General features: G+C 47.3%; 1 protein-coding gene across 1 annotated transcript in view; it reads left to right on the plus strand.

The window, feature by feature from the left end:
* The window catches only part of VSTM4 (V-set and transmembrane domain containing 4), a 120,570-nt gene that overhangs the window by 54,036 nt on the left and 63,797 nt on the right, over nt 1-2,737 (plus strand). Inside the window, exon 4 of the mRNA XM_019655083.1 lies at nt 399-506. Coding sequence (XP_019510628.1) covers nt 399-506 — 108 coding nt within the window. The remainder of the gene's footprint in view (nt 1-398; nt 507-2,737) is intronic.

The following is a 2,737-nucleotide window of genomic DNA, read 5'->3' on the forward strand; positions in this document are numbered from 1 at the left end:
ATTTTTTTACTGTTCAGGATTCTTTATATTCTAGATACTAGTCTTTGTTTGATTTATGATTTGCAAATAGTTTCTCCCAGTATGTAGCTTGTCTTTTTATCCTATTCATGTGAGTATTTACAGAGCAAAAAAAATTAATTTGATGAAATCAAATTTATCAACTTTGCCATTTTGGATGGTGCTTTTCATGTCAATTCTAAAAATTCTCTGCTTAGACCTAGATCCTAAAGATTTTTCTCCTGTGTTGTTTCCGAAAGTTGTCTAGTTTATATTTTGTACTTAGGTTTGCAGCTCACATGGAGTTGATTTCTGTACAATGCGTGCCATTTCCTTTGTTTGGTGCATCTCTTCTGATGTGGGCTTTCCTGACACTCACCCACCATGCCCCTGCCTTTCAGATCTGTATGTGTATGCCGTGCTTGTGTGCTGTGTGGGCATTCTCAGCGTCCTGCTCTTCACCCTGACCATCATCTGGCAGTCTGTGTTTAACAAGAGGAAGTCCAGAGGTAAGAGAACAGATGAGTCATGTCTGGAATGGGAGCAAAATCAAACTGCAGACAGCGGAAGAACGCTGGGAAGAGTACTACCTTGGTTGAAAAAAACGCATCCTGAATTAGGGATCATTTACTGTGACTGGTGAGCAAAGGGAGTGAGAAGATGTGCCTCCCTTAGATGCTGCTAAAATCAACTGTGATCACTGTTGACATCATTTAAATTCCCTCTTTTCTCAAATCCCTTCCTTCCTCTGTTTTAAGTGCCCTTACTTCTGTCATTCTCCCAGAAGAGGCTGTGGATCAGATGAACCTGGATTTGATTATGGCTCTGCCACGCAGGACTGAATTTTTAGATGCTTTCCTTAACCACTCTGAACTTCAGTTTCCTCATTTATGAAATGAAATGGGATCGACACTACCTTCCTTAGCTTGAATGTTGTTGGAGTGTTCCTAATTTAATGACATCACCCGGTGCTGTGCCTGGCAGGCAGGTGGGATGGAAAAGCACCCTTTCCCTTTTTTTCCCAATCCAGCCTGAGTGTTCACTTTTTCTTCTTGGTGTCCCTGTTTCCCTGGACTGTCCCCAGACCCTTCTCTCTTTACTCTTTCTTCTTAGTGACTACAGTTCTTGTGACTCTTACCTCCTTGCGCATGCTGTCTGCTTTCTGTCTCTAGTCCTGCCTTTCACCAAGCCTCGATGTCCTCTGTCTACCAGCTTGTGTACATTTCCTCTGAGATACTCTCCCTGCAACTCCCTCAGAGCTTCCAAAACAGAGGGGGTGCTGTAGCTCCCAGAAATGACTGGTAAGAGCAGAGCTCTGGAACTAGACCGCTTTGGTTCAAATAGCGACTCCTCACTTACCAGCTGATAACTTACTTGCATCTAAATAGTGGGGAAACAGTAGAATACCAGTTACAAGATTGTTGTGAGGATTAGGTAAACAAAAGCCCTTAACACATTCTGGCTCCGTGTAAGTGTCCTGTATCTATGATGACCTATGGTTATAGTTATACAGAGTAATTATTACTATTAGCCCAAGGTCATAAAGCTGGGAAGTGTTAGATTTGGTGGTCATGGCTTAAGGGGACAGTCAAACAGGGAAACTGAGCAGTGTTTCCAGAGAGGACTCTCCCCAGAGGTGCAAGCAGGACTGAGGAACCGGGAGGGAGGGAGAAGGAGACACTCAGGGACCAGAGCCTGCGGGAAGCTGTTTCTACCCCAGACCTTAGGGGCCAAGGGGAGATGCGGTTCCTGGAACTGGTAAGAACTGTAGCTGTGAGAGAAGTGTTACCAACAGGAGCCTTGGAAGAGGGACTTGGGCAATGCCAAACCAGGAAGCAGCAGGAAGGGAGCCAGGAGCATATATTCCTCAGCCATTCCCCTCATCCCCTCTTCCAGATGTCCGGATGTTGTTTTGGTCCCACCAATAAGAAGCCACAGAGCAGAGCATAGAAGTCAACCTCCAGGGGCCTGAGCAGGGTAGAGGAGGGTGGATGGGGATTCAGAGAGGTACGCGGAGATACCTGGCACACTCAGCCCCTCAGATGGTGTGAGGGCTGTAGCCAGGTCTTTCTCCTGCCTAGCCTGCACCCTTCCCACCAGACTACGTGTGTGTCTGTGCTACACTCTGAAAGCCTTCCTCTGTGGTGTCTGCCCACCTCACCAACAAACCCTTGGCTCCTTTCATGAGCTCATGGCACCTGTTGGACTTGTGCAAAAGCATTTGTCTCCCTTTAAGAGGACAGTGTATAAGGCAGGGACCATGCATCTGATCTATTCTCCTTGGAATTTGACTCATGACAGCTGCTCAACATATGGTAGACAAATGGGTTTGTTTTCCAGCTGCTTGGCTCCTAACTGTGGGAGTTCAGAAGCCATGTAGGCAGTCTCCAAGCCTGTTTTGCTCTAAAGACACCTATGCCTGGGCTCAGGGGTATGATACAGAAGCTGCCCTGAGTTGCAGGCTGTGTTAGGCCTCAGGCAGGAAGAGAGAAACAAAACAAGGTGGTTAGTTCAGGAGACATCCTTCTGACATTCTCCAAAGCCAGCAAGGGCAGAACCGACACATGCTCCACGTCTCACGCAACTGCTGAGAACCCAGCTCCTAGATGCCTTCATCTCCCCTGGAGTGAGCTCCAGATGGCCTCCTATGCACCTGTGCCCAGCATACAAAAGCCCTACTGAGCTGTTGAGGACTTTGCCTGAGCATCTGCTGTGGGCCAAACTCCTCGCTGGCTCCTCC

This window comes from Hipposideros armiger, unplaced genomic scaffold (genome assembly GCF_001890085.2).
Source record: "Hipposideros armiger isolate ML-2016 unplaced genomic scaffold, ASM189008v1 scaffold_235, whole genome shotgun sequence".
NCBI lineage: Eukaryota > Metazoa > Chordata > Mammalia > Chiroptera > Hipposideridae > Hipposideros > Hipposideros armiger.